At 67.0% G+C, this 27,705-nt stretch overlaps 1 protein-coding gene across 7 annotated transcripts in view; it reads right to left on the reverse strand.

The window, feature by feature from the left end:
* Positions 1–1,015: 1,015 nt before the first annotated feature.
* Positions 1,016–27,705, reverse strand: part of ZNF469 (zinc finger protein 469) — a 284,463-nt gene continuing 257,773 nt past the window's right edge. For all 7 annotated transcript variants that reach the window (XM_082368705.1, XM_082368702.1, XM_082368706.1 and 4 more), the window contains 2 exons: positions 18,337–18,396; positions 1,016–14,576 (listed from right to left, as the gene is read on the reverse strand). In XM_082368705.1, the coding sequence (XP_082224831.1) occupies positions 3,269–14,449 (11,181 nt within the window). In that variant the 5' untranslated portion in view covers positions 14,450–14,576; positions 18,337–18,396 and the 3' untranslated portion in view covers positions 1,016–3,268. The remainder of the gene's footprint in view (positions 14,577–18,336; positions 18,397–27,705) is intronic.

The following is a 27,705-nucleotide window of genomic DNA, read 5'->3' on the forward strand; positions in this document are numbered from 1 at the left end:
AAAGCCCACTTTAATGACAGTCTCCAGCAGGTTCCTGGCGGATGTGCCCTCTAGCCACGCGGGCAAGCCTCCCCCTTACGGGGCCTGGGGATGGAGCCCGGCCTGCCCGCTCCACCACCAGCCCTCTCCCTCCTGCTGCCCTGTCCACCGAGTTCTGGCAGACCTCCACCCGCTTCCCCCGCCCGTCCCCTCCACCTGGCCCTCCTTACCTGGTCCCAGGCACCATCTTCTCTCCTGCCCCGTCTCCAGGCTGGGGCCCGAGGGGTCGTCGGGGTCAGGCTTTGGGACCTGGGGGGGTGCAGTTGTACGATACGGCGTTCATGTGACCTTGCAGCTGACCCTCAGTCGCCCCTGCCCCCTGCCCAGTGCAGGCCAGCCCCGGGGGACCCTGCAGTCTCAGGGTGAGGGGCACTCTGGCCTCCTAGATGGGGGAGCCAGGCCCGGGGGTCTCTGCCCGAGGCCAGCGAGGGCAGTGGGGTCTGGGCTCCGCTTCTCAGCTTTCTCAGGGGATCAGGGAGCCGTGGCCCCTGCACAGGGCTATACCCACCTGGACCCTCTCCCACCCTGTCCGGCCCACTCCCTCGGCTCACATGGGGCCCTTCGGGATGCCCACCCCGGACGCCTCGAGGATTGGGTCCCACAGATGTGCCCAGAGTCACTCACGTGGTTGCGTGTGGGTGTGTGTGTGTGAAGTCGTGGAGGAGTGCACCCCCGTGTGCCGTGAGTGTGTGTCTCTGGGCCCGTCGGTGAGGACGGGGGTTCCCAGTGTACCTGTGATGTGTGCGTGTGGGGCTCGGAGGCCGGTGCCCACTGAGGCCCGTCAGCCGAGCTGCCCGTCCCTGCCGAGCCGGCGAATGCTGCCACCTGCTGGCCAGGTTGGCTCTGTCCATGCTACGGGGCTCGCGGCTGCGGGGTGGGCTCAGGGTCCAGGAGGGTGGATTTCGCTCGCGTCCAGCCCTGAGAAGACTAGAGCTGCGGGGGTCCCCGACGTGGTGAGCGTTGGCGCCCGGCTCGCCCCCGCCCCGGATTCAGTCTGGGGCAGGGCCTGGATGCCCCGTCACGTTTCCGGGGATGCGGATGCCGGCCCCAGGCCGCCCGAGGCGTGGTGAGCCCATGGGGGGGCACCCAGTGCCGTGGACCCAGTCGGCTCGTGGGTGTCTGCCACCACGTCCCCAGATAGCCTTTCCCCAACGCAGCTCCAGCTCCACCCACCGAAAGCGCAACTCCCAGCCCGCACCACTTCGTAAGCCGCTGGCTTGTTCCCGGCCCACGGTAGGTGTGGAAATGGAGGCAGCCAACCTGGGCCGGGGGACTCGGTGGGAGCGGCTGAGACTGAGAGAGAGGACAGGGCAGGGCGTCGCTGGCGGAGGGAATGGCAGGGTTGGGGCCTGGCAGGACAGGGGGAGTGCGTAGGGCAGTCGGGGGCCGTGGGCTCGGCAGTCTCGGGTCACGTGCAGGATCCCTCCCTGTGGAAGGGCTTGGCGAGGCTCCCCCCACCCCCGCGCCCAGCATGTGTTGTCTGGGGCCTGCTCTGAGAGACCCCGTGTGCAGGCGGCTGTCAGGGGCAGGACGGGATCAGGGTTGGTGCCCGACTCTGGACGGGCCCTGCCTGCCATCCGGGCGCTTGTCCCAGACACGGGGGTCTTCAGGACACGTGGGCCCCAGGGGTCTGGGCCTGCGGTGGGAGTGTGATCCCTCCTGCTGCCTTTGCTGCCCTCTGGGTCCCCTAACCCAGCTGTGCTAGTTCCTTCCTGAGAGGGTCCCGCCCAGCGCTAAGGTGCTGTCTGCACCGTGTTAACAAGTCTGGGGGCTGGTGGGACCCCTCTATGGCTGGGGCGGCTCTGCAGGGCCAGGTGGCCCTGGGACGGGACGGACGAAGCGGCGGCTCGGGGGGGCAGGCAGGATGGGGCTGGCGGGAGGACAGAGGCCACAGAGGAGGTGCCCTGTGAAAATAGTGGACATATATTTGACAGCATGGATGCACTAAGATTTTACAACCTCAGAGCCCCCGGGTTTATTCATCAGCACTAAAGAGGCACTCTGAGTGGCACACACACCTTCTACAAAGGCAGTATGGGCCTGATTTGGTTTCTTTTGAAATATCAAAATTAAAACTTTTGACATACACATTGCACCCAAGGCTAAAATGAAGAAACAGAACAAAACAAACCACAAACCTCAGAGACACCTAAGAACAGAAGGAAGCCTCTCCCTGCCTCCTGCCCCCGTGAAGACACGATTCTGTAGAAAGGACGCGCGAGCCAGCCCCTGGGTCGTGTCAGTGCGTGAGCTGCCCCTGACTGGCTGCTCTGACCTGCCCGTGGGGCTGGAGCCTCCCAGAGGCGGCCGGGAGCCAGCGAAGGGCTTCTTAGGCCACTGGTGCCTTGGACCGCCCGTGCGGCACACTGCGCCTCCTGGTCCGACCCCACCCCCCAGGTAAAACAAATCAAGGAAGCCTGTATTCACATTACAACATGAAAATAGCACCAGGATCGTCAGAGGAAAATTGCTGATACTTGCAGCAGAGAGCTCCATGTAGAAGGAAGGCTCTAGAGAGGGCAACTGCGTTGGCTGGGCTGGGGGTAGTGCAGGTGGGGAGGGAGGACCAGGGGTCAAGGTGCACTGGAGATCGGCTCTTCCGTCAGTGGCACGGACAGTGGCCGGCACGACCCTGTGGTCAGAGAAGGCCTGTTGTGCTCGGCGGTGGGGGGTGCGGGGGGCGCCGGGCAGCTCACAGATGGCTCTTCTGCCCCCATCTGATTTCTAGGGTCGCTTTGGAATTCCAGCAACAGCAGCAACGACACTAAGACGGAGGCTGCCACCATACGACCGGCGGCTGCCTCAACTTACTTCCTGCTAGATGACACAGGTGGGGTGCCCTGTGCAAACCTTTAAAGCGAGGGGTTCTCTGGCATACCGGGCCTTGGCTGTGGGGCACACGGAGCTGGGGTGGTGGTGAGCGGCTCTCTCTTTAACGTCTTGGTACTGAGAAAACAGCTGCATGGTCTCAAAGAGGCTGCAGCTGGCCCGCCCCTCACCCTCACCTTCCAGCTAGAAAGGGATTGCTGTCCACCCCAGGCCCTGTTCAAGGCATCAGGGTCGCAGGTCTAACACCAGAGTCTGAGTATCTGCATGCTATGGCAGGTGGATTAAGATGTGGCCACCAGGCAAACTCTCGGAGGACTGGAGCTCCTCAGCATAGACCAGGGTCCCCCATTTGCCAGTTCGTCCCCAGCCCCACTCCCAGGCACGTGCTGGCTCCTATAAATTACTCCGAAGCATCCTTTTTTAAAGGGATCTTGAAGCTGGTTAGTCTCTGCCCAAAAAGCTGGCTGAGGAGGTGGCTCTGGGACTCGGCCGTCCGGCAGGCCCGGGGGTTGGGGGGTTCAGCACCGAGGACAGCCCCGCCCCTCCTGGGGGGCCTATGCAGGGGTCTGGCCTGGGGGAGGGCCTTGCCCAGCCCCTCCTTGCCGCGCCTGATGTTCCCTTGGGCATGGCCGGGCTCCCCCTTCCGCGGCTCTGAGGGCTGGGGCGGTGTTGTGCCGTTCTGGCCACTGGGTTTGGGCTTGGCAGGGAGCACGCGGCTGGGAGTCGCCTGCTTCCGCGGGGCCCGCGGGGGCTTGTCAGGGCCCGGGGGGCCTCTCCCTAGGCTCCCCACAGCTTCACTCCTGGTTGGCCCCGGCGCCCGGCCCTTTCTCTTCTTCTCACTGCTGTCCCCGTCCTCCCTGGGGCCCAGGCTCCCTCGCGGCCCCTGGTCACCAGCTTCCCTTGGTCCCTTGGGGTAGCCCTTGGCTGGGGCTCGAGGGGGGGCCTTGTCTGGGGCGGGGCCCTGGCCTGGGCCGTCGGGCTTGGCTGGGGTGGTGGCTGTCTCACTTTGGAGCTGCCCGCTGGCCGGCTGGGGCTGGCTGCCGCCCGCTGCCTTGGTGCCCTGCCGGGGGCCTCCAGCGCCCTGGGAGCCGGGGCCCGGCTTGACTTTGAGGGTGGTGGGCTTTGGCCTGTCCTCAGTGCCATGGGGGAGCTCTCTGGGCATTGGGCTGGGCACCGCCTTCTTCAGTTGTACTGGGAACTTGGGTGCTTTGCTGGGGGTGGACGAGGTTGACCTGTCCTTGGACGAGCTCTGGCAGCCCCCGGGCTTGTTGGCACTGCCTCTGTGGGAGGGGCCTCCTGAGCCCCCGGCAGGCGCCACGTGACACGTGGACACCTGCTTCTCCTTCCAGAGCAGAGAGGGGGCTTCTGGGTGATGGTCAGGGGCACACTTGCCAGGGGCACTTGGGGTCCTGTGTTTCCCTGAGAGCGGGCCAGCTGCCCTCTTTTCCTCTGCGTCTTGGCCTCCGGCCCCCGGCTGGGGCAGAGAGCCCCCCAAGGGGAGAGCCTGCTGGAGGAAGCGCCCAGGGCTGCCTGGGGAAGCCTCGTCCTCGGAACTCTCCAGGGCCTGGTCCGGCTCGTGGCCATCTTTGCCATCAGCCGAGGCCGCCGGGAAAGGAGACAGAGACGGGGGCAGGAGCTCCTGGAGGGCAGAGGGCAGATCGCCGCCGCCGACCGGGTGGCCCACGGGGCCTGTGGGCCTCTCTGGGGTCCCGGGCTGCCCTACTGTGGTGCTGGGAGCTGCCTCTGGGCAGGGCTGGGGCAGGGCTGGGAGGGACCGCTCGCTCAGGGTGGGGCCGCTGTCCCGGGACAGAGGCCGGTCCACGCTGGATCCGGGAGCGCTACTGGACGCGGCCACCCTGCGCCGTTTGCTGGGCAGCGAGCCCTCTCGGGCCAAGGCCTTCTGCCCGGGGGCGCCGGGCCTCCGCACGCCGCGGAAGGTGAAGGGCTGCTGCCCCCTCCTCCGGTGTTTGTCCATGTGCCGGTCGAACTGCTCCTTTTTGGCAAAGGTGTAGTTGCAGGAGCTGCAGACGAAGGACCTCTTGCTGATGTGCGTGACGTTGGCGCAAAGCTCGCAGGCGTACAGCGGGGTGTGCTGCAGCTCCAGCTCCCCGCTCAGCCCGTGCTCGCCGCCCAGGTGCACGCGCAGCTCCTGGTGCTCGGGGTACACCCGGGGGCACTGGGGGCACAGGTAGACGCGCTGCGGGCTGTGCACCGCCAGGTGGCGCTGCAGCTTGAACGGCTTGGGGAACCGCTTCCCGCAGTGGTGGCAGTCGCGGGCGGGGTCCTTGCAGTCTTGGTGTACCGGGACGGCTGGGAGGGGGGACTCGCTGTGCGAACGGCCGTCGGGGGACAAGCCGCAGGCTGACGGGCTGCCCTGGGCCGAGGCGCTGTCCGGGTCGGAGCCGTTGGCGCGGGCCTTGGGTCTTGGCCTCTCCCTCGGGAATACCTTCCCAGCTCCCACATCCGCCCCTGACGCCTCCGCGGGGCCCCCGCCTGCCTTGCCGATGGAGCGCTTGCCCCGGTGGGGTTTGGAGACCTGTCCCACGATGCCGCTCAGGAAGTGCGTGACCGCGCCGTCCCCCTCCCAACATCCGGGCAGGTCCCCCAGGGACCTCCGCGCCTGCCCCTTGCGGGCGAAGCGCACGGCGTGCTCACGCAGGTGCTCATTGTACATCCAGACGTCGGCGACCTCGCGCCGGCACATGCCGCAGGCCCAGAGCCCTGCCTTGCTCTGCACGTGCTTCTCCTGCAGGTGCTCCCTCAGCAGCTCGCGGGAGCCGAACCTGCGCTCCACACACATGTAACAGGTGGGGGGCGGCGAGGGGCTGTGGGCCAGCTTGTGGAGGTCCAGCTCTCCCAGGCCGTGGAAGCGCTGAAAGCACACCCTGCACTTGTAGGGCGCCCTCCTGGCCTTGGTGGGCCGGCCTCCGCCTGGGGCCCTTCTTGCCCCGGCCGCCCCCTCTGTCCTGCTCTGTGGGCCCTGGGAACTGGCCGTGGCCTTGAAGTCCAAGAGGCTGGCGCCGGGCAGACCTGCAGGGTCTTCGCAGGGTCCTAGGAAGCACAGGCCCTGCGTCTGCAGATCCACGGCACTCCCGAGGACACCACACTCGTAGTGCTCTCGCTCCAGGTTGGGGGGCTCGGGGCTCACGTCTCCCGGAGAAGGGGTGGCCTCGTCGGCGGGGGCCTGCAGCTCCAGGCCTCGCCAAGCTGCCGGGACCATGTGCAGCTCAGGGATGTTTTCTGACCGGTGGTCCTCGGCGCAGCAGGGGTCCGCCTCCGCGTGGGGCTCCAGGGCCCACAGGCTGGGGCCCGCGGCCCAGGGGTCAATGCCGGGCACCTTGCTGCTGAGGAAGCCCTCCAGGAGGAAGGACTCCGGCAGACCCGCAGCCTCGTCACCCCACGGGTCCTCGTGGGACAGGCAGAGCGAGCCAGAGTCACTGAGGTCTGTGGGCAGGCGGGAGGAGGACAGAGCGACACTGCCCCCTGCCTGGCTGCTGGGCTCGGGCCGGGGAGGTGGCTTCGACTTTTTACAGCGCTTCCCGTAGACACGGGGGTTCTTCTTCCGAACCAAGCGGTCTCCCAGGGGGAAGAGCTGGGAAAAGGAGGCCTCATCATCAAACAAGCTCAGAGGGTCTCTGAGATTCGGGCTGGGGGCTTCAGGAGCAGTGCCCTCCTGCTCCTGGACCCCCTCTCCTGGACTGTGCAGGGGGTCCTGGAGGCAACTGCTGATGGTGCTGCCTGCTTCAGAACCACGAGTCTCGGGAGGGCCCTGCGGGTCCCAGGGGGGCTCATGCCCCTCCCAGACACCTTGCCCTGATCTGCTCTCGGCCACTCTGCTGTCCCCTGCACGTTTACCCCCAGCTGCCCTCGACGGCTCTTTGCAGACGCCAGACATCCTGGTCTCTCGGGGTCCCGCGCACCCTCTTGCCGAGGCTGCTTTCCGCCCCACTGGCCCTTCTGGCGCAGGAGGTGCCCCCTCCACCATCCCTGGACAGGCCACCCGATCCCCAGGAGACTTCTGTGCAGGCGTCTCCTCCAGGTCCGTGGCGACGAGAGGCGGCTGCGTGGACTCAGTCTCCTGCTCTGCCTCTGGTGAGAGGTGGCGGCTTGGGAGAGCCGGGCAGTTGGCAATGGCCGTTGATGGATTCCAGCCTCTTCTCCCTGAAATCACATCTGCAGGGCCCTGGAGACCGCTCTCCTCCCGGAACCTTCTCGCTCTTGGTTTTCTCGCCCTCTTGCTGGCTTTCCCCTCTGACTCGCTGGGGAAGTCTGCGGGCGGCCTGCCCCGCCTCTGGCCCCCGGCTTTCTTTGTCTGTTTGGATCGGGGCTCATCCCTCTCCAGCTGGTCCTGTTTCCTGGGCTCTGCAGGCCTCATGTCCACCCCTTGCTTGACCACGTCTGGGGGATGTGGTTCCCAGCCGGGGGGACAGCCTGGTGCTCCCAGAAGGCGGAGCCCCCGCCTAAGCCCCTTGGACATCTCGGGACCCAGGGCATCCTCAGGAGCCACAGAGCCGCGAACAGGGGTTAGCCTACCGGCCTGGCTGGGATCTCCCACCAGGCGCCTCGGTTTCTCCTTCCCCGGCGCCCTGCGGCTCTTCTTCCCGGGTGGGTGGCATGTCTGGGGAGCAGGTGGGGCCGCTGGGCTTGGCTGGGAGGCAGAACCCCTGTGCAGCCCATGCTTCCTGGCTCTGTGGCGGCTCAGGCCCGGCCCAGAGCGGAAGGAGGCCGCGCAGACCTCACAGGTCACGGGCTGCCCGCTGGGGGCTCCGCCCCTCCAGTGGCCGTTCTCAGTGAACACAGGCTTCTTTTTAAAGCCACGAGGCTTCTGTCTGGGGTCCTGGGGGCTGAGGGGATCCCCCTGGGGTCTCTGGTGGAGGCTGTTTCCGAGGCTTCGGGGGGAGTGGGGTCTGGAGTCGCTGGCTGTGCTGCTCGGAGTTGTGGTTCTGCCCGGGTGGAGCTCTGTGGAGGGGCAGGTGACCCGCAGACCCCTGGTGCCAGCTTCGGATGCCTCTGTAATGGCAGGGCGCCCGGCCCTGGGCATCTCTAGGCCCTCCTGTTCCTGGAGGCTGGCCTCTGCCTCGCCTTCCTGGCAGGTGTGGGGATCTGGCCCCATGGCCCCCCGTGTGGAAGGGTCAGTGGGCACAGTGGTGACACCCTGGCTTTCCCTGTTGCCTGGGGGTTCTGAGGAGGGGCCCTTGGGCACCCCATCGGGGTGGGTGCTGGACAGGGCTCCCCTGGGGTCTGGCCACTCGGCCCTGGGGCCTCTGACTGCCCCCAGGCCACCAGTGGTAGGGATGCTGGACAGGGCAGTGGCCTTGACGGTCACTCTCGGGGAGGTGGCCCTCGCTGCGTGGGGTGGGGTGACAGAGGCAGGAGCTTCCCTTGGTCTCCCTTTTCTGGAACCCTCTAGGGTTCTTGCCATGCGACCTCCAGGGCAGTCCCCTCCATGGGCGGGAGTGAAGACACCGACGAAGCTGGGCTCCTTGGGAGGGTCTTCCAGGGGGCCACAGTCCCCCCGGAGAGGGCGGCGAGCTGGGCCTTCCTTGGGGCCGCAGGGATCGGGGGTGGCTGCAGAAGCGGGCGAGGGGGTGCGGCTGGCCAGGTCCCTGGCGGGGGGCGCTGGGCTCTCGCCAGCGAACAGCAGATGCTTCTGAAGGCCTGGGCCAGCTACTGCCTCTGGAGTCTGGTCCTCAGGCCCATCTTCCGTGTCGGTTGCTGCCAAGGCTGGGACTGAAGATTCTGCCTCAGGGTAGGTGGGGCCTGGGGTGGCCCGTGCCCCGTTCCAAAGGCCCACGGCCGCCCTGCTTCTCTGGAGCTGCCCGGCTAGCTGGACCGGCCGCCGCGGCCTGCCCCGGTCATCTGGCTGCAGTTGGCTGGCTCCGACTTGGCCCTTGGGCTTCTCGGCCTGGCCGTGTGAGCCCGGATGTCCAGCTCCCTCTGGCCCCAGCTGGCGTCCGGCCACAGCAGGGACGGCTGTCGTCTGCACGGCCCCCGGGAAGCCCCAGGCAGGGCTGCAGGCCATTTCCCCACCTTCCACACTCTCCTTTCCCGGATCTGAGGGGTCGCTGTGCTGAGGACTCTGGGTGTCATCAGGCGGGGGCCCCTGGGAGCCCCGGGTGTCATCTTCTCTCTCAGCCGCTCTGGCCACCAGGAGCTGGAGCTGATGAAGGGGGCTCGAGGCTGGGTCCTGGGGCCTCCTGCCGGGGCTGCGGTCGGGCACGGAGGCACGATGTGGGGAGGCCCCCGCCGGTACAAACTCCTCGTTACCCTCAGGGCCAGGGCCCCCTGCTCCTCCTGGCCCACCTGTGCTGCTCACAGAGTGTCCCTTGGGGGCACTGTTGTGACTGGCACCAGAATGTGGGGTGGCACCCAGGGGCAGAAGCTCGGCCCCCCGAAATGCCAAGCCAGGTGCCGGTGGGGCAACAGGGCTGCCGAACGCTTCCAGCTCTGAGGGGTCTCGGCAGGGTCCAGGTGCCTTGTGGGATCCCGGGGAAAGCCCCCCTCTCCGTGGGCAGGGAAAGAGCAGTGGGAGGTCTTGGCTGTGCTGTGTTCTGGTGGCCCTGTTACCCTTAGGAAGTGAAGCCTCAGGGTTTGGGCTGCACTTCGCTAAACTCCCCATGTCCCACCGGGGGTCCGGTAAACAGACTTCCAGGTGGGCCCCGAGGCCCCCTTCGGCCCTGGGGAGCCCTGTCTTGGAGACCCCGGCTTTCTGCACTGGCCGGAAACTGAGGCTGGCCCCAGTGGGGCCGAAAGGACCCCCAGGAACCACGTCCTTGTGGGCGCCGGGGGCCAGGGCTGCTTCTCCAGGGTGGAACGAGGGCCACTCCTCCTGGGGGCTCCCTAGAGCGCCCCCCGTGGTGGCCACAGTTGTTTCGGCCCCCTCCGGGCGTGGACGCAGCTCCCCAGGACTGGTGGCGCTGGCTGCGCACGGCTCTCCCGGGGCCTCCTGAGCGCCTTTGCTTTGCAGCTGGCTCTCCAATTCGGTGACCAGCCTTTTGATCTCGAGCTCCTCCTCAGACAGGTCACCGCTACAAGCGGTGCTACATTCGATGACCTTGCCGGGCAAAGCGGGGAGGCTGGTGGCCACAGTCCCTTCACTGGGACACCTCTGACTGAATGCCTTTTCCCCTGAGAGGCCGGGAAAAGGGCCCAGATGGCCAGGCGGCACGGGGGACACTTCCTCCAGCAGGGACCAGCCCTTCTTGGGCAGAAACGAGAGGAACGGTGGGTCTTGCTGAGGTCTCCTCGGGGGAGGGGCGGCACACGCACGTGGCACCTGGGTGTCCCCGTTCCCAGAGAGGCTGCCATAGACTGGCGGGTGGAAGCTGTCCCCAGGCGGCCCCGAGAAGAGGGCCGTGCGCTCCAAGGCCGGCGGCGATTCGGCTTTGCCTGGGCCCGTGACGACTGTGCAGGGTGTGTTCCTGGGCGGCTTGGGCTCTTGGGAACTGGCATCCTCGCCATCCTGGCAGAGGCCTGCCCTGATGGCCGGCGGGCTGTCTGGGGCTGAGGACTGGGAGCCCAGGTCTTCGTGGCAACAGCCAGCCAGGTCTTTGGGTCCGAGGAACAATCCGCTGGGAGGGCTGCTGTAGGGCTGAGGCCCCTTTTTGGCAGTTGGAAGCCCCACGGAGTCTCCAAGACCAGGGGTCTTCAAACAGAGGGTCCTGGGTTCGGGGTGGGCCGTGTCGGCTGCGTTGGCCGCGGGCACCAGTGATTCTCCTGGCGGGGGGTCAGGGGGCTCCTCTCCGTCCTGGGAGACGGCAGGCTCCGAGCACCGGGGGGCACCCAGCGCGGGTGAGCTCGCGCGGGCCAGCACTGCGTCCTCCTGGCGGAGCTGTGGTCGCTCTGGGGCTGGGGGGCAGGGGCCTCCTCCCCCACAGGTGGCTGGAGGGGAGCTCAGAGCCTCTCTGTGAAGTCCTGCGGCATCAGGGGGAAGGTCTTCAGCAATTTCAGGGCTCTCGGTGTCTTGGGGGAAGTCCAGAGAGGGATGGCTTTCCTCTGGGGTCTCGGCGCCCGTGAGACCCTGCAGGAGACGCTGGGGGCCCCTCTGCTCAGGGCCCACTCCAGCCTCTGGGCCGTGAGACGGGCCCTGGGCCTCAGGACCCTTGACGGGACCTGGCCACGGCCCGCCCGGCTCCTCTGGGCCCGGGGAGCCCCCAGGCCTCACGGCCTCCTGCCTCACGGCCTTCCTGGGCTTCTGCTGCTGTCCGCCCTCTCTGGGACCCGGGGCCAAGTCCACTTCCTTCCTCTTCTCGCCCCGGCGCCATCGCCGGCCGCTGGGGCGGGGCCGGCCTCTGAAGCGTGAGCCTCGCAGCCGCGGGCCATCCTCCTCCTCAGACTCGGAGGCGCCGTCGCAGTCCTGGGGTCCGCCGTCCGCGGCGCCCGGGGCTGGGCCGCGCTTGCCCGCCCGGTTCTTCTGCTGCACGATCTTGTGGATGAGCTCCTTGCTCCAGGTGCCGCCCCGGGCCCGCCTCCGCCTGCAGTCCTGGCCGGGGGACAGTCGGAGGCGCCTGGAGCTCCGCGTCTCCACCAGGAGGGCCCGTCCCCCTGGGTCTGCGTGGCTCTTGGGGGCCTGGGTTCTGAGGTCCCGCGGGCGGGACAGGGCCGGCTCAGCCCGGCCTTTCCTCCTCGGCCTCAGGCGGCTGGCCCTGGAGCCCCTGCCCGGCCTCTTGGCGGTGCCGACCGTGTCCAGCTCTTTCTGGAACAACTTAAACCGCTTTCCTCTTCTCTGCTGGCCGGCCAGGCTGGCCCCATCTGCCTCTGAGGGTGCTGGGCCCAGGGAGCGGGTTTTGGGCCTGGGGCCGGCCGCGTAGCCCCCGTCGCCGGGCCGGGGCGGCTGGGGCTCCAGCGGGGCAGCCACTGCCGGGAGCGGGAGCTGGGCTTTGTTCTCTGGCGTTGCCCCCAGCCTGGTCTTGGGGGGCTGCCCAGTGGCGGGGCCCCTGGGGCCGGAAGGCTCGTCGTCGGTGAAGACGTCGATGAAGCTGCTGTCGATCTCAGGGTTGTCTGACTGGTACTCCAGGCCGTTGAGGGCCTCCGTGATGAGGCTGTCCAGCTTGGCGGCGTCCTCCAGGTCCAGGTCCCCTGCGGGCAGCGGGAAGGGGGCGGCGGCCGGGCTGGGCAGGAAGCTCATCCTCAGGGGGTCGTCTCTGCCGTCGGGCCGGACGTCCCCACCCAGCAGGAAGGGCGCTGTCCTGGTGTGGCTGAGTGGGCTCGGGGTCCCGCGGGCCGGTGTCTTGGGGGCAGCCAGCGCGGAGGGGGTGACGGGGGGCGTGGGGAACCCGGGGGGCTGCTGGTGGCCGTCCTTGGTCCTGGCCGGCAGCAGGCTGCAGAACTGCCGGTGCCCCAGGAAGGCGGCTAGGCTGCTGTAGTTCCGGTCACACTGCCTACAGGTGAGCAGCACATCCAGCTGGTCCAGGCTGGCACTGCTGAGGGGGAAGTGGTGGGCGGAGTAGGGGGGCGGCTCCTGGGGGAAGCCCTCCAGGCCCACGCTGCCCACCTCGAGCCCCGAGCTAGGGAACGGGGTCTCCTCCAGCCCCTCTGTGGGGAAAGGGAAGGCCTTGAGTGGCTCCGGCTGGTAGTGGATGGGGAGGGCGTGCGAGGGCTCGGGGGACGGGAAGGGGCTGCCGGTCTCCTGGGGGCGGGTGGGTGGGTGGAAGAAGGCGGAGGGCCCGAGCGGCCCGGGGAGCTGGCTCTCATCCGAGCTGGGGTTGGCTGGGCTGCTGGACAGAGGGGACAGCGACGAACAGGTGCTGCTGGCCGTGTGGGTGGCCGGCGAGGGCAGGGGGGACTCGCTGGGGGAGGCTCCCACCACCCTGGGCGGGGGCGGGCCGGGGGGGCCCCGGGGGGAGGCCTGGGGCTGGGCCGCCCCGAAGAACGGGGGCTGGGCTCCAGGGTCCTTCAGCCCGTTGTAGGCGAAGAGCCCAGGGGATCCGCCGCTGTGCTGGCCCGGGCTGTTTCTCAGGACCGCCAGCTTCTCGCTCGGCCCGGGCGTCTTCCCTGCGGCAGCAGCCAGGGCTCCCTGGCTGGCCCCCTGCCACTCGGGGACTTCCGGGGGGAAAGACAGCTGGCTCATCATCTCCATCTGGCGGGGGCCGGGGCCGGCGGCCGGGAGCACCTGGGGCCAGGGCAGCGGGGGGCTCTGGGGGAGGCTGAGCTGCTGGCCTGGGCCGGGCTGGGCTTCGAAGAATGCGCTCCTGGTGGTGGCCAGGGGGCCCAGGGGAGGCGTGGGGTAAGGGGCTGGGGCGGGGTCCCAGAGCGGGGGCAGTCTGGCGGCGGGGGGCCCTGAGGCAGTCAGCTCCGTGTCCCGAGGCCCTGGGCTGGTGCCCACCCCGCCGGCTCCGGGGCTTCCATACGCCTGCCCGGGAAACTGCCTCTGGGCCAGTGAGTTTGGGGGCCCCCTGGGGCTCCCCAGCCCATCGTGGGCCGAAGGCGGCCTCTCAGGGAGCACTTTGGTCATGCTCTCGTGCAAACTGTCCCGGAAGGTGGCCGCGCTCTCCGAGAAGGGGCTGGGGGCCGGGCGAGCCGCACCAGGGGGAGGGAGCGCACCGCCAAGGTCGCCGGGGGCGTTGAGGCCGCCGGGCCGGCCGGGGTAGCAGGGCAGGGCTGGGGGGCCCGAGCGGGCGGGCAGGGGGTAGGCTGGGCCCGTGCCCACCGGCTCCTCGGGCCACACTCCCCGAGGCTGGTGGAAGGCGAACACCAGTGCCCTCTCGGCGTACTCGGGCCCGGCTGCGTCCTCGGGGAAGGGTTTCGGGCCGGCTCCGTGCAGCTCTGGGAAGGGGTACTGGAAGGCAACCACCCCGGGGCTGCCGCCTTCGGGAAAGGGCTCCGGCTCAGCGGGCGGCACCCCGAAACTAGCACCTGGGAAGCTGTTCTCAGCCGTGGGAGGCCAGGCATCGGCCCTGCTGGCCTGGAATTCCACGTAGGAGGCCGGCCGGCAGGGGCTGGCGCCGCTGCTCTGGGGGGCCCTGAGGGGCGGGGGCCCAGGGGTGGCGCTCGGTGAGGTATAGTTGGTGGAGGTAAAGCTGGAGGGGGTCTCCTGGAAGCACTTTTGGAAGCTGAGCTCTTCCGGGCCCGGTGAAGCCTCGGCCCTGGGGGGGCCAGGCCTGAGACGGGCTCTGGTTCCTTGGCCCCGGGGGGCCTCGGCCTCTGGGGGCCGGGGGGCCTCTTGCTGCGGGCCCTCAGGGGTCTTCTCGCCCAGGGCGGGTTTGGGCCTTGAGCTGGCGGTGCTCAGACCGTAGAGCTGCTGGGGGCCGCTGTCCAGCCTGCTCGCCCGCCGCGCGCGAGCCTGCACCAGGCTCCGCCCTGCTGGGGCCTGGGGGCCGCTTCCCTTCCCAGGGGCGCTGCTCAGGGACTGGGTTCTGGGGAGCGGGGCCTTGGGCCCCACCTTCCCAGCCTGCCGCACCTGGGTCTCAGGGCTGTCCACGGCTTGGGCCCCGCTGCCCGTGGCCTTGGTGGTCCTGTTGGCTGGGGCACTGACCTCACTGGGAGGTTGCAGGGGGCCCCCCGTGCCACTGGCCGCTGGGCAGGGCTGCAGGTCTCCGGTCATGGTTGGGGGTGGCGCTCCGAGGGGCTGCTCCCCAGGCATGGCCCCTCCGTCCTGGGTGCTAGGAGGATGCTGTGGTCCGAGGCGGGCCGCGGAAAGCGGGCTGGGCGGACATCCTCGCCCCTCGAGGGGCCCTGGAGGGGCCTGCTCTCATGGTCCTGAGTGGAGCCTGCAAGGAAAGGACAGAGTGGGTCGGGGACCGTGGGGCTTCGTGGCTCCCACCGTGGCGTGGCAGGCTGGGAGCGGAAGCAGCGGGCACGTAACCTGTACTTTTAGGGGAGGGTGCTTGGCTCCGTCGGCACCTTGAGAGATGAGAGGGGAAAAGAGTTGCTGCCAGACTGAGAAAGGGCTTAGTGGGGGGGGAGGATTGGGGTTGGGGAGGAAAAGGAAGGAAAAAGAAAGAAAATATTGTTGGGGCCTGAGATCTGAGAAGACCCCTGGCCACCCCCAAGCAGCCCTGCTAGGCACCAGCCAGGCCCTGAGCAGGAAAGCCCCATGTGGCATGTGGCTCCCAGACCTGCAGTGGCCCCGTGGTGGGGTGACGGGCACCTGATGGCCAGGGCAGAGAGCCTAGGAAGGACGGAGGGGGCGTCTGGCTGAGGCTCCCACCTGGTCCTTCACCTGCCCCATCCCCTGCCCCTGGGATCACACAGGATGGCCTCAAGGCCCTCGCCCTGCGGACCCCTGGTCTCCAGAAGGTTCCGGCTCCTTTCTTGGGCCCCTGAGCTTAGCTCCTGTTTTGGGGCACACGTATCTGGCCTGTGCCTGTGACCCTAGCCCAGAGCACAGCCCCATGGGCCTCTGGAGAAAAGCCCTACCCAGAACACTGAGCTTTTGGAGCACTGGGTGAGGGGAGCCCCCGGGGGCACGGCCCTCACCCTTCCCTTCTGTCTCCATGACCCCACTCCCATCCCCCTAGCGGCTCTGGGGGTCTCGTCCACAGAGCAATCCCGGGGCTGGCTGTCAGCGTCACTGATTTTCTTGGCTCTCCCCAGACGGTCCCGGGAGCTCAGCCCCGTGCACGGGGCCACCAGCTCTGAGGTCGTGGCAGAGGCTTCCTGACCCAGGTTGGGCGTGGTTCCGGTGCCGGCCAGCAGTGGTGCCACGTCGCCCCACCGCCGCCCCCTCCTCTGCCAGGCCAGCCCCGCCTTTGGATCCTCCCCATCCCATCAGCCTGGGGGCGCCCTCCATCCTAGGTAGAGACCTCCCCCCTCCTCTGGGCCCCACTGCCCGGGGCAAGTCCTCAGCTTCCCTTTCCGCATGTGGACTGAGAGCCCTTGGGGCAGGGCTCGCGGGTGGAGTCTGTTGAATGAATAAGTGATGGCGGCAGCAGTAGCATGAGCTCCTTCCGGGCCCTCACCGCGGGCCAGGACACCGAGCACTTCCCAACCGCTCCCCTGGTCCTCACCGTGGCTCGAGAGGTCAGGAGCGCTCCTGTCATCGCTGATCTACGGGTGAGGGTATGGAGCCCAGGGAGGTGGGTAACTCGCCCAAGACCTCACGGCTAGTGAAGGACACTGGGGGTTCCTGCGGGGCCTCCTCCCAGCCCCACACGGCCCTGTCTCCGGGCTCGCCCGGGCCACACGTGGTCCGGACACCTGCTCAGGGCCGGGCTGTGCCCGGTGTCGGGGCAGCAGCAGCCAGGGCCCCCAGGACGGCCCCCGCACGAGAGAGCTGTGGGGGCCAAGGGGAGGGCGGGCCCCTTGTGACGCCGCTGGGGCAAGTCCCTTAGTCGCTGTGTGCCTGGGAAATGGGTATCCCAGTGGAGCCCCCGGGTGGGGCTGTTGCAGAGATGACCCTCTGCCAACTCTGGATCAGCCCCTCGTGGGACGTGTGCTGTTCGGGGGGGGGGTTGCCGACTCGCTCTGTTGCCGCCCGAGCCTGGGCCCTGCGGGCGAGTCTGCATCTGCTCCTCTGCCCGCGCCCGTGGCCTGGAGTCTGGCGCACGGTAGGCGCCCAGGGCTGGGGAAAGTGGGTTTGCACGCCCTTGGAGTAGTGATGGTAACAGCCTCCCTCGCAGGGCCGTCCTGAGGTTCAACAATGCACAGAGCCTGGCCGGCCGCTGGCACGCAGGGGCTCCCCCGGATGCCAGCGCCTCCCGGGCCTCCGTGTCCCCGTCTGTGCACGGGCTGCTGAGCTGCTTCTCCCTCGCACTGCTTGAAGCCACGTGAGAGTCGGGGTCTGTCGGGGTCACCTGGGCCGTCCCGCGTGAGTTCTTAAGGAGGAGCGGAAGCCCTGAGCCCAGGCGCCCCTCCCCTGCTCTCGGGCACCTGGGGCCTCGGGCCCGCACGCTCGTCACTCTGAATGCCAGAAGCCCGGGCTCTGCCCAGAGGGCTCCCCATTGGGCTCAAGGCGGGAAGACTGCATCATGACCCGAGAGTCCGCTGTGCCCTGTGGAAGGACTGTCTGTGTGTCCTGCTGCAAGCAGGACAGGCCACATGGCTCCTTCTGGCCGCTGAGCTGCAAGCAGCAGTGGCTCGTGCTTCTTTCAGGCAGAGACGTTCAGAGCCAGGACTCGGGGATCGCCTTGCTGCCTTTCAAGGGCCGAGGTCACAGGCTGTGGTGGGCTAGCCGCCTGGCTGCCAGGATCACTGCCCACCTGCTGGCCCCCCTTCTCCATCGGCGGAGGGGGGTGGTCGGACCTGCTGGTGGGAAGGGTCCTTTCAGTTCCAGCAGCTGTGAGTTAGCTGCTCCTGGTGGAAAGGCCCCGTATGGGCGCTGACCCCTTGTTCTCAAGTTCAGGTTCACACGGCGCTTCTGGACATCTGCCCCATGCCCAGCGTCCAGGGGAGCAGACACAGCACAGCTGTGGAGACCTGACCCTGGCTCAGAGCCCCTGGACGACCCAAAGAGGCTGGGCATGGGGGCCAGTGGGCAGGGAGCACCTACTGCACGCTAGGTGGGACTTAAACTCAGGGCCTGGAGGGTCAGAGGAGGGGGCTCCTGCGTGGCAGGCATCAGGGGCTCTGAACCCACTTGGGGCTGGTGTCCGCCCCTCCCTAGGAGCAAGGAAAGAGCAAGGAAGGAGCAAGGGCGGGCTCTGGTCTGTGGGGCCTCTGCTCCTGAATTTGCCAGGTAGTGAAGCCCAGGGGCCAGGTGGGTGGATGTGCAAGGGTCCCTGAGAGGGGCCTTCCTCACCACCCCTACACACACTGCCCCGGCGCTGGTGTGAGGAGTGGGGAGGGCCCAGGGCTTGGCCTCCCCACAGCTTCTGGAGCTTTCTGGGGGTGGCCGGTCACGCCCAAGTAGCTGTCAGACACCATGGAGGCCCCGCAGGTCCAGGCTCCGAACTGTGCCCCCTGAGAGGGATGGGTGGGCGGGGCTCGGGCCTGGGAGGCCGATGGCCCTGGTCCTGATCCCCCGGCCCCTCCCCCGCCTCCGCTGGGCTCGGAGTCTCCACCCACGCCCCGGGACTGACGCTGGCCCCTAGAGAGTGCAGTGGACAAGCTCCTCACGGGGTGTTTAGCAGACGGTGGTGGGGGGGAACCGACGTATTTCCCTGTTAATACCGTAACCGCTAGGTCCCGTCACCCCCCGAGTCCTGTTCTGCTCATGGGCACAAAGCAGATGTAGGGCGGCTTGTGCGGAAGGCTGGGCAGGGTCTGAAAACAGGAATAAGAGGCTCATTTGCTGGTTTGAATCAGCTGTGCTGCAGGCCCCTCAGGAAAGGAGGGGTCTGGCCCGAGTGGCCTGATGAGCTGGCCAGGGGACAGAGCGTCAGGTGACAAGCCCGGCCCAGGGCTGCGGTTCGGAGCCAAGTGCCGGCCCTGACACTCGGCTCCGGAGGTGGCTCCGGGGAGGCAGCTTGGAGCCCCCGTTACTGCCTGAGTGAGCGAGACGGAAGGAGACACGGATGGCGGGGCGGGGACGGGGCAGCTCCGGCCGCGTGCGGCCCGCCAGCCTCCACTCCAGCGGCCCCCTCTACGCACCTGGGAGTCAGCCCTCAGCTGGGTCGCCGTGCAGCTTCCACGGGGATGGGGATTTCTTGGCTGCAAAGAAAATGGGAAGCATGTCAGCATCAATCTGGTGCTTGGCCGCGAGCCCCGGGGGGGCGGGGCCCGGAGAGAACATGGAGCCGGCGGAGCCCCAGGAAGCCGACGCGGGCTGCGGGGAGGTGGGTGACCGCAGGAGGCCCGCGGGCAGCTCAGCCCGGCCCGGCGGGTGGGGGAGCCCTGCAGGGGTGGGGTCAGCTGGTCGCCTTCCCGCTGGGCTGATGGTGATCTTACGTTTTTTGTCGTGGTATTTCGTGTGCATAGATCACACGTTCCTGTGGCTGAAGTTCTGCAGTGAGAGGTCTCCCCCCTCCCGGCTCCCCCGGCCCATGGACCCTCTTCCGCTGCCCTGCTGGGTCAGCACACGGGGCAGCTTCTTGTGTTTCCTTCCAGAGTTTCTTGATGCAAATACCAGAAAATATGAATAAATATTCCCATTCCCCCCTTTCTTCAATAAAAGATAGTCTACTACACGCACTGTACTTTTTGCATTAAACGGTGAATCTTAGAGGTAATCCCACAGAACCTCATAAAGCGACGCCTGGCTGACGTCTGCCTGTCCATTGCTCCACCCACACGCAGCTACGGAATGTTCTGCGGAACGGCTACTCGTATACCCAGATCCCTCCGGACGGGTGGATGCTAGGTTGTCCTGTTTGGGCCTTTACAAATAGCAGAGCAACGAATACGCGTAAGTGAGACCAGCAGGATAAACCCAAAGAAGAACTGGCACCGTCAAGGGCAAATGCGTTTGTGATTTGGAGAGAGATGGTCAAATTAAGCGCTATTGCGGTTTTAACATTTGGCCACAAATTCTTTCATCCTCCTCCCTCCAAAAGGTGGAGCCCAAATCCCTCCCCTTGAACAGGGGCTGGACGTGGCGACTCGCGGCTAACGCACAGAATACACGCCCAAATTCTGAACCCACGGAAACGGTGTATAACGGTTCATTGTTTCGAGCTGCTGTGTGTCACACAGACTTACGGAACTATCGGGACAACCCTCGGGGGCTGTACTGCCTTGCATCCCTCCTGACAATGTGGAGACTCCAAGGCCTTAAAGTGAGTCCCGGCGTCACAGGGCGGGACGCGTGCCCTTACCCGGAGGTGGGCAGGCCGAGGCCGGGCAGGGCTGTGCCTTCCCTGCAGCTTCCCATTTGCTCATTCATTCATTCATTCACTCACTCATTCATTCACTCACTCACTCACTCATTCAGGGATCTCCACGTTTCTGCTGGATGATGGGCCAGGCATTGGCCACACAGTGGTGAGCGACTGATTCTGCCTCTGCTGTGAAAAGTCAACAGGAACTATGGATGAGGAAACGAAGGCTCAGAGAGGTTGTGTGACTTGTCCAAGTCACACAGCATGTAGTGAACACGTAGGGGTGTGAGGCAGGCCCCTGGGGACCACGCTTGCCCCGTGCAGGACAAAGTGGCTCTGCACCTCAGTCCCCGCCTCGGGGCCCCTCTCCTCCCTGGGGCGGCCCTGCCTCCATGTGCTGACCTGTGGGCAGAGCTCATCCACTCCGTCAGCCCCTCTCCTCTGTCCCAGGATGGTGGGCCTGACGTTCTCTGCCGGCAGCACCCCATGCTGGCTGCCCCTCCGGGGGCACAAGGGCCCATCTTGGGTGCTCAGACTGTGGGGCAGGTTGGGGACAGCGTGTGCCCGGGTCTCGGGTTCCCGCCCCTGCCCAGGCTCTTGGCAAAGCCCCTTGGTGCTGGCTGGTGTGGGTTTCAGCAGGCCGGGGGCCCCTTTGAAGAGGGGAGATCCAATCCCCCAGATCCCGGCCTGCCCCCAGGAACCCCACGAGTTCAGGCGTCTCCTTTTCGCTGGGAAACACCACCTGGCCCCAGCCTCTGGGTAACTCAAGCCCGCGGTGGTGCTGGCTGGCTCCAGCTGGGGTGTGGGCGGCAGCTCCTGGTGAGGGGCGTCCCGCCGTGGGCCTTGGGCCCCTGCCCTCCGGTGTCCCCTCCCCATGGACCCCAGGCCCTGTACGGTGTCCGGCCTCTGCTCCTGACCCTCTGCCCTCACCTCCCCTTTCAACCTGCCCCGTTTCAGCTGGGGCCTCTCCGTGCCCTCCTCTTCCACCTTCCTGATTCTCACCCACTTCCAGGGAGACCGCGGAGGGGGGTGGTGTCAGCTGGGCCCGGGCTTGAATCCTGGCTCTGGCACCTCCTGGCTGCAAAATGGGGTGATCACAGCTCTGGTGTCAAAGGGCTGTGGCCAGGGGGTTGGATGGAACAGCAAATCATTCACGCGGTCCTGCACGCACTGAGCCTGCAGATGTTTGCTCCGAATGTGGTCACTCTTCCTCCAGGCTCCTCTCCAGCCCACCTCTTCCAAGAAGCCCTCCAGTTATGTGTGTGTCCACCTGCGAAGCAGGTATGATCTCGGGAGCCCTCAGGGGTGGCACTTTCCCCCCACACCGGGGGACTGGGCAGCTCAGCACACAGATGGCCCTGTCTGGTCAGAGCTCTGGGCCCCCCGGCCTTAGTTTCCCCAGCTCTAGACAAGGGGCTCGAGCTGATTACCCCTCAGGCCGCCCTGGCCCCCATCTTCCATGACCCGGTGACACTGCCGCTTGGGGGCCCGGCCAGCACCTCGCTCTTGCCCTGCGGCCTCCTCGGCCTCCCTGCTGCTGACGTGCCCAGATGTGGGAGGGTTTAATTTTCCTGTTATGATGCTTTCTCAGCAGGGTGGGGCTGTACCTTCTTAACCGGCAGGGGCCAGCCTTCCGTTTCCCATCCTGCCAGAGAGAATGAGGCCACACGGCCCAGTGGGGTAGAGGCGTCTGCCCTTTCGTCCCCTCGTCCTGTCCTGACTTTGTCCCAAATGTGTGCTGAAGCCCTAGCCCCCAGTGCCCTTGGAGGTGCTCAGGGTTGGATGAAGTCGTGAGGGTGGGCTGTGTATCTGCTCTAGCCCAGCCTCGGCCCGGCGGCGCCTGTGTGTGGCGTGGCGCTGGGTGACAGGACGGGTGTGCAGAGGAGGGCACGGGTAGGGGCAGGCCCAGGCTGCTGTCCCCTCTCCTTCACCAGCCGTCCCTCCCCGAGGAGCTCACAGCTTTAGGGGACGGCGCCGAGGCAACAGCAAGGACCACAGAGGACAGGGTGGACACCGCCTCGACCTCATGGCCTCCCTGCAAGGTCAGCGCTCACCCCCGCTACAGCCGGGAACAGAGGCTTGGAGAGGGGAGGTCGGGCCCCAGAGGGGTGTGGGCAGGCACAGGCATCGTGACGCCCGTTAGGACGGAGCTCGCAGCAGCCCGTCGTGAACGGGGCAAAGGGAGCGAAAGGGGTCTGGCCGAGGGGGTTGGGGACGTGGGGTCGGAGAGGCCCCTGTGAGGAGGTGACCCTCAGCGATGCGTGGCCGGGCCTCGGGTGAGGTCCCTCTGGCACAGCGTTGGGGACGGGTATCCCGGGTGGGAGGCTCGGTGAGGCTGGGGCGGTGAGTGCACGGTGCTGGCGAGGGGGCGGGCCAGCGCGAGTTTTACTGGCGGGTCAGGGGTGCTGTGGACACACACACCCACCCTAGACCCCCGCCCCCCGTCCCGGACGCCCATCAGGAAGCAAGACGTAGGCGCTGTTGGGTGGGCCCAGGCTGTGACGGGCAACTCGGCTCCAGCCTGACCAGGTGCAGATGGGGAAACCGAGGCTCCCAGGGGACTCCAGCCTGTCCGAAGAAGAGCCTGGAGCAAGACCCTGCCTTCCCCACCACAGTGGGAGGCACCAGCCCGGCCCACTGCGCTGATGCCCCATCCTGGCCGAGTCTCCTGAGCTGCGCCTCCCTGGGCGCTGGCCTGTGGCTTGGTCCAGCCTCCCCCGCCGGCCCGCTCCCCGATGGGCACCCTGCGTGCCAGCTCGGCCAGGCAGGGGCCTCCGCTCCCGGTCAGCCGTGACTAGCGTGGCTGGAAAAGCGTGAGGGGCGCAGCCGTGGGCACCGGCCCTCGCGGCTGCACCCATAGCCTCCCCCGCCAGCCCGCTCTCTCGGTACCCCTGAGCCCATCCCTTGAGCCCATCCCTGCCCCCTTCCTGGCCAGCCCAGTGACGGCCCCAAATCCCGGGCAGCGAGCGGAGCGGTGCAGCCGAGGACGACGCGGGGTCTCCGTTGGCTGACCCTGAGCTGAGGGGCTGTGATGGCGGCTCGTTCTGACATTTATTTTACAAATATTCCCTTTTCCTTTCGCTTCAAAAGCTGCCGCTTTGCTTAAAAAACTATCTGTTACCCGAGCGCTCAGATAAACCTCTGCAGGTAAAATTATATCTGAGATATGGCCCGAGGGTCTGTTTAAGAATACCGGGCAAATTATCAGCTGCATTTATCTTAATTACTTTGGGGGAAAGTGGAGGCTGGCGTTGGACGGGGCCGGGAAGCGGGGGTGCGTTCCGCCTTATCGGGGTGCATATTTGAGATCCTTTAACAGGAGGGAGATAAGAGGAGCACGTGGGGAGAAAACGATGTCTTCGAAATTGACAGGGAGGCGGCCGCGGGGGTGGCTGGGATTCGTGCTTAAAGGCAGGACCCGTCGCCCGCGGAAGCGGCCGAGGGCTGGCGCCGGGTACCGGCCACTCGCCTCCATCCTCGTTTTCCTCTGAGACCAACATTTGGAGGGTGTGAAAAGGCTCCCGACCCACATCTTGGCCGAGTCCTCCTAGAACAAACCCCACAACCTGCCGACACCACACGCCCTCACTCTGGACACGACGCAGAACCAGGGCCTTAACTCTGAGGGTGCTGGGAGCCCTGGAATTTCAAGCAGGGCCTGGAGGGTCCGGCGGACGCTGCACAGGATGGAACCGGGGGTGCAGAACGGTCTGGGGCAGAGTGGACATGGGAGGAGACGAGGCTGGCTGTCCACGCCTGGGCTCTGCCCAAGAAGCCGCTCCCTGACCTCAGCCCCCAGGTGGCAGTGGCTCGCCTGGCGCATCCCAAAGGCCCATGTGGATCCGGAACGCGCTTGCTGGCGCTGCTGACCGCCGGCTGGCATCAGGAGGGCTGCCAGAAATCAAAGGCAGGATCCCCGCCTGGCCACCACTCCCGTGAGGGACCGTCCCCGACACCTGTGCTGGCTGGCGCTCTCTGGTCCCCTGGACACCAGCAGCTCTCCAGGGGCCTCTGTGCCGGAACTGCAGGATGGGAGTGACCACACTGGCCCACACAGGCTGAGCAGGCAAGGGCCGAGGAGTGAGACCGGAGACTTCAGAGGAAGAAAGGTGCACAGTCTGTGGAGGTCAAGACACCGGGGACGCACGCTTGCCTGGGGCCGCGGGGAATCCTGCACCCTCGTCCCTGAGCGCCTGCTTCAGTGCCCACCTGCGAGAGGTCTACGCCTGGGCTGCCTGGGCCCTCCCACCCCGCTGCCCTCTGCCCTCACCTGCCGCCACTCTCCCGGGCACCTGCTCGCCTCTGCCACCCTCCGTGTTGCCGCGGGCCAGGCGTGCTCCTGCCCAGGCACTGGCACGGGCCGGGCCCTCCCTGGATGCCTCCTTCCCTCCTCCCCGGGGCAGCCCCAATGCTGCCTGCGCCTGGAAGCCTCCCCGAGCTGGGGGCTGGCACAGCCTCTGCCACGAGGCCCGTCTGTCAGTCGCTTGGGGGATGTCCTTTTTTGCCCTCTGCCTACTGCCGCACCGTGCCCCCTCCGCACAGCTGCCGCTCGAGATGGGCCCAGGCTGCAGTGGCTCAGGCCCCGCTCTCTGCCCCTCCCGCCCAGGGTCTGGCCCAGGCTGGAGAGGGGCCGGGTCTGCCCAGCCCTGCTGCCGACCTCACCGGGCGCCTCGGGAAGCACTGCGGCCTCCGTCGGTAAGGGGGCGCGCCCCGACCCCTCAACACAATGCCACAGAACAGGACGAAACGCGCATCGGGATCCTCTTCAAACCTGGGGCTCCAGGTCTGGGGGGCCAGCAGGGGCGGTGTGCAGGGCGGGGTCAGTTCCCCCTCAGCACACACAGCTGCACACACGTGTGCCCACAGGCACGCGCATCCAGAAACGTGCGGACGCACGCCCAAACACGCTGATTTGGACACGTGCACGCACGCACACGCACGCACACGCACGTTCACACGCACACGCATGCCCCACACCCGCACACCCCTCCCGGGGCCGTGCAGGGGCTGCCCGCTCTCTGCCTCTGGCTCTCGCTTCTACATGAGGCCTCGGGGATGCTCCGCGCACAGCGGCCAGCGAGCGGGGGGGCTGCCGGGGCAGGCAGGCATGGAGGTACAGAGACCGTGCCCTGGGGCTCCCCATCTCTCCACGTAGCGCCCGCGTCCAGGAACGTGTGCTGGCAAGGCGTTCTGGGAACACGTCTCACACCCTGAGGGTAGCAGTGTACCAAGCTCAGCCTAGCGCACTCCGGCTGCCCCTCACCTGGCCCTTGGAGGGTCCTTCTCCCCTGCTTAGAGGGACCACCGGGGTCCCGTGTGCAGGGAGGATACTGGGACTCAGCAGCCCCGGGAAACCCGCAGCCGAGTCCGGGGTGGACGAAGCTGACTGTCCCAAAGCCAAGAGGCGGCTCGTCCGGGGCAGGCTGGTCAGGGCGTGGAGGGCAGCGGGGCTGTGAGGACCTGGGACGGTGGCTTCATGGAAGCCACTCGGAAAGCCATGGTGGACGGGGCGTTTTCTTCAGGTTCACCCAGTGGGCAGTTTGGCCTCGGAACTCCAGTACAGGGACCTCTGGGGGCACCTCGTCCAGTGTGCTCACTTCACAGATGAGGAGTGGCAGCTCAGAAAAGGCACTGGCTTGCCCAAGGGCACACAGTGGCAGAGCCAGGCCAGGGCAGCGGCCCAGCGATGCTCAGATCAGCCGACAGCAGAAGCTGGGGTGTCGGTGGGACCAGCCCCGGCCTCCCGGAGAGGGGAAGGGAGACACCACTCCGAATGCCGAGCGGCGGTTCTGGAAAAGCACCAACAGCGCCCAGGCCTGCCCTTGTCTCGGAGCTCCAGCTACACAAGCCCCAATCCCGTCTGCAGAGGAGGAAAGGGCAGGTGAGAGGGAGGGGTTCTGAGGGCCCCGGAGGGGACGTTGGAGGGTGGAGGCGGCTCGGGCCCTAGGTTGGAGCCGGCCCCCTATACGGCTGCAGACCCAGGCCTTGGGCTCTGTCCGGAGCAGACGTCTGCTCTTGGAGCCCTGAACCCCTGCTGTCCGTAACTACCCTCCCCCCACCCAAGGGCCCCAGCAGAAAGGCAGGAAGCCCAGCACCCCAGCCTCAGCGGGCCCCGGACCTCGGGCTCAGGGTCATGCTGGGAACACCCCGGAGGGTGAACGGTGTTCAAGGCTCCATGCGACTTTGACGTTGTGGGAAAGGCTGCCCCGTCGTTTCCCCCAGACGACCCACACTCGGCTGTTGGTTATAAACATCGAGGTTGTCCTCCATCACTTCAACCGTCCAACCCGGAGTCCTGCAGGCACCGTCGTGACGGCGCTGGCATCTGCAGTGGCTCTGATCGTGGCCCTCTCTGGTTCCACTACCCTTGGGTGAGAGAGGGACCTCCAGACCTTTGCTGCCCAGGGTAGGCCAAGGACCAGTGCCCAGAGGCCCAGTCTGGGTCTGAAGCCCGAGTCTGAAGCCTGGGCTGGGGTCAGAGTGTGCAGGGAAGTTTACACACCGTCACCCCCCTGTGACCCTGACGTGTGACAGAGAAGAGCTGGGATCCAGGCGGGAGGAGGGAGAGGTGGAGACGCTGCAGAGTGGGGCCGGGGAGCCCGGAACGCACCGGGCCTCGCCGCGTGCTCTGCGGGCTTATCTGGGGCCGGGCTTGCTTCCGGCTCCTCCAGGCCGCAGGAAAGGGTGTCCCGGGCAGTCCTCTCACCTGCCAGCCAGCCCGGGGTGCACATCTACCCATTTTACAGGAGAGGAAGCTGAGGCTGCGGCAGGTAAATGAATTGGGACATGGCTGTGGGATTCCCAGCCTGCGCCCACAGACCCCCGGATGGGGTTTGGAAACTTCCTGGCTTTTGGAAGCGGCCCATCTCGCCCCGAGCAGACCTCCACATGAGAAATGGGGGCCCACGTAGAGGTCACTGTGCTCGGCGGGGACCTGGGGATGGCGGGCTTTAACGAGCTATCTCCTGAGTGACAAGATTAATGAGCTTCCTTGGCTGCGTTAATTACTGTCCCGTCAGGTTCAGAATCCTATCAGCCTCTTTTCTCAATTAAAAGTGATTATGATTTCACATCCTCAGGACCAGAGATCAGTGAATCCCCCCACTCGGGGTTCTGAGTTGGGGGCCTGGGGGAGGGCCGTGTGCCAGGCAAGGCATCACGGGCAATCGGTCCGTCGAGACGCCTGCCGCCTGCCGCACTCAGGGCTGTACCCCCGGGAAGCAGGCAGGCACTCAACCCCGGTTGCAGATGAGGAAACTGAGGCTCAGCGTGTAGGGGCCGGGCTCCTCTTTGCTGGGCTGGGACGGGCGCCCCGCTCTGGCCACTCTCCTGCTGCCTCGTCCTCCACGGACAAGCCGGGCCCGCGTCCTGAGAGGGACACAGGGGCTGGAATCCTGCTGCGGGTCCTGGACGCGGCAGGGGCGCCCTCGGCTGCAAGGGGCGTCTGCCATCACCCCAGTGCCCAGACGGGACACCGAGGCTCTGGGAGGGGATGTGATCCGTCCACAGCCACACAACCGGAAGTGGCCCTGGACAGGACTGTCCCCCGGTGTTTCCTGCGAGGCTGTCCTCTGGCAGTGCAGCCTCGGCCAGTCTCTGGGCTGTTGGGCTCTGAGGGCCTGGCTCAGCTCTCCGCGGGCCTGCCTGATCCAGCTGACCGAGTCCCCCCGTGAAGCACCCCGAGGGCGCCCTTGCTGTGGGCGGGTGACCTGGGCTTGGGAGGGGCCGAGCTGGACCTCTGGCTGCAGCGGCCTGGCTCCGAAGAGCCCCAGATCCCAGGAGCGGGGGTGGCTGCCCTCCCTGGGGCGTCCTCCAGGCTTCGCTGTTCCAGAGGGCGGGAGGCCACAGGGCAGGAGGGTGGAGGTGCGTCCGCGGCCAGGCCGCCCTCCCCCTGCAGCCTGGCGGCCTTCTCTCCTGCTCCATCACAGCCCTGACCCACCCGAGGGCCTCGCCCCTGCGGCCGTGCCCCTCCCGTGCCTCCTGGCCGGTTCGCTCCCACCTGGCTCTGGACCCCGGCGCGGTGGCCCTAGCAGCCTCGCGGGGCCTCCGGGGGCCCCTCTGGCTGGAGCGGGGGAGGAGCGCATGTTTCCCTCTCACTGTTCCTTGCCAGGCTGTCCAATGGGCCAGGCCGACCACCTTTGGCCACATTCATTCCTCGTTCCCGAGGCCCAGCAGGTGCTCACGTCTGGGGAGCCCTCGGCTT

Source organism: Balaenoptera borealis (genome assembly GCF_965194805.1).
Source record: "Balaenoptera borealis genome assembly, chromosome: 19".
Classification (NCBI taxonomy): domain Eukaryota; kingdom Metazoa; phylum Chordata; class Mammalia; order Artiodactyla; family Balaenopteridae; genus Balaenoptera; species Balaenoptera borealis.